General features: G+C 38.1%; 1 protein-coding gene across 1 annotated transcript; it reads left to right on the plus strand.

The window, feature by feature from the left end:
* The first annotated feature begins 687 nt into the window (after positions 1-687).
* On the plus strand, positions 688-1,047 carry LOC131629683 (uncharacterized). Its single transcript, XM_058900461.1, has one exon. The coding sequence runs from the start codon at positions 688-690 to the stop codon at positions 1,045-1,047; it is 360 nt and encodes a 119-aa protein (XP_058756444.1).
* The last annotated feature ends 726 nt before the right edge of the window (positions 1,048-1,773 follow it).

Here is a 1,773-nt window from a genome sequence, read left to right on the forward strand (position 1 = left end):
ATGTTGGATATAACGCGTTGTTGGCTATATTGCCTAACCATAGAATCCATATGACATGTGTATATATATGAGTTTCTTATGTTATATGATTTGATAAATGGATATAGTATGAGATATATCCATTGAATTACTGGAGATTTATTATTCCGCGTGCGATATGCATAATGTATGAAAGCATGAAGTATCAAATTGTGTTACAAGGTGATTAGTGCATGTTTTGTATGTTTGTTTCAGGTTTTCATTGCGGTGAAAATAACATGTGATGCCCTTTTGTTTATGAATTTTATTATACTCTGTGAATATTTGTTATATTTGGGGTTTATAAAAGGGGTGTTACATTAGTGGTATCAGAGCATGGTCGACCAGTTGGTCAAGGTTATTAATGTCTTTTATTCCCGTTGTATTAGATTTGTGTATCTGACATGATCAATATTATTTGTCTGTTTGACTATTGGTTGTCTTAGGAGAATGGTTGCGGGAAGGAATGATGACGCTATTGCCGAGGCATTGACGATGTTAGCTGGTGCTATTGGGAAAGTACCACATGCGAATGCTCGCAATGGAGAGGAGAATGAGTTTCGTGCTTTGGGAGATTTCTGAAGAAACAAGTTGTCGATCTTTGAAGGAGAGCATGAACCTGACAAGGCACAAGCATGGTTGAAAGCAATCGAGAAGATCTTTCGAGTTATGAATTGTACCGATGTGCAGAAGGTGCAGTTTGGCACTCACAGGCTAGAGAAAGAAGCTGAGGATTGGTGGAGTAACATTGTGCAAAGATTTGATGAGGAAGGCATAAAAGTTACTTGGGCTCTTTTCCGTGATGCATTTTTGGAAAACTATTTTCCCAAACATGTGCATGGAAAGAAAGAGGTGGAATTTCTGGAATTGAAGCAAGGGAATGGAATTGTAGCGGAATATGCTGCAAAATTTCAAGAGTTAATCAAGTATTGTCCTTATTACAATACTATGATTGCGGAGAGGTCTAAGTGCTTGAAGTTTGTGAATGGTTTGAGGCATTATATCAAGAAATCTATTGGTTACCAATAGATTACTCGTTTTGCGGAGTTGGTTAACAAGAGTCGGATTTATGATGAGGATAGTAGGGAGAGTGCTTCTCACTACAAGTCTTCAAGTGATGGGAAAGGGAAAGGACAATACCATGGGAAACCGTATGAAGATAAGAAGAAGCATAAATCTGATTATGGCGAAAAGCCAAGTGGGGGAAGAGCTATTACTCCGATTAAGTGCTACAAGTGTGGTGTCGAGGGACATCGTGCTAATGAATGCAACAAGAATTTTGGAAAGTGTTTCAAGTGTGACAAGCCGGATCACAAAGTTATGGATTGTAGAGTTGGTTCGATTGTGACTTGCTATAATTGTGGTGAGTAAGGGCACAGTAGTACCAAGTGTGATAAACTAAAGAAGGAGCAAGCGAAAGGAAAAGTGTTTGCATTGTCTGGTTTTGAGACCACTGCTGATGATAGGCTAATCTGAGGTACGCGCTTTATTAATGGTACACCTTTGATTGCTATTATTGATATTGGTGCAACGCACTCTTTCATTTCTTTGGATTGTGCTATGATATTGAATCTTGTGTTGTCTAATATGGGTAGAAGTATGGTTATTGATACACCTGCTATGGATTCGATGTCTACTTGTTTTGCATATTTGAATTTCCCATTGAGTATCTTTGGTGGAGATTTCGGAATTGATTTAGTTTGTCTTCCGTTAGAGCAACTTGATGTGATTTTGGATATGAATTGGTTGGAGTTT

Source organism: Vicia villosa, unplaced genomic scaffold, assembly GCF_029867415.1.
Source record: "Vicia villosa cultivar HV-30 ecotype Madison, WI unplaced genomic scaffold, Vvil1.0 ctg.000591F_1_1_2_unsc, whole genome shotgun sequence".
In the NCBI taxonomy this organism is placed as follows: domain Eukaryota; kingdom Viridiplantae; phylum Streptophyta; class Magnoliopsida; order Fabales; family Fabaceae; genus Vicia; species Vicia villosa.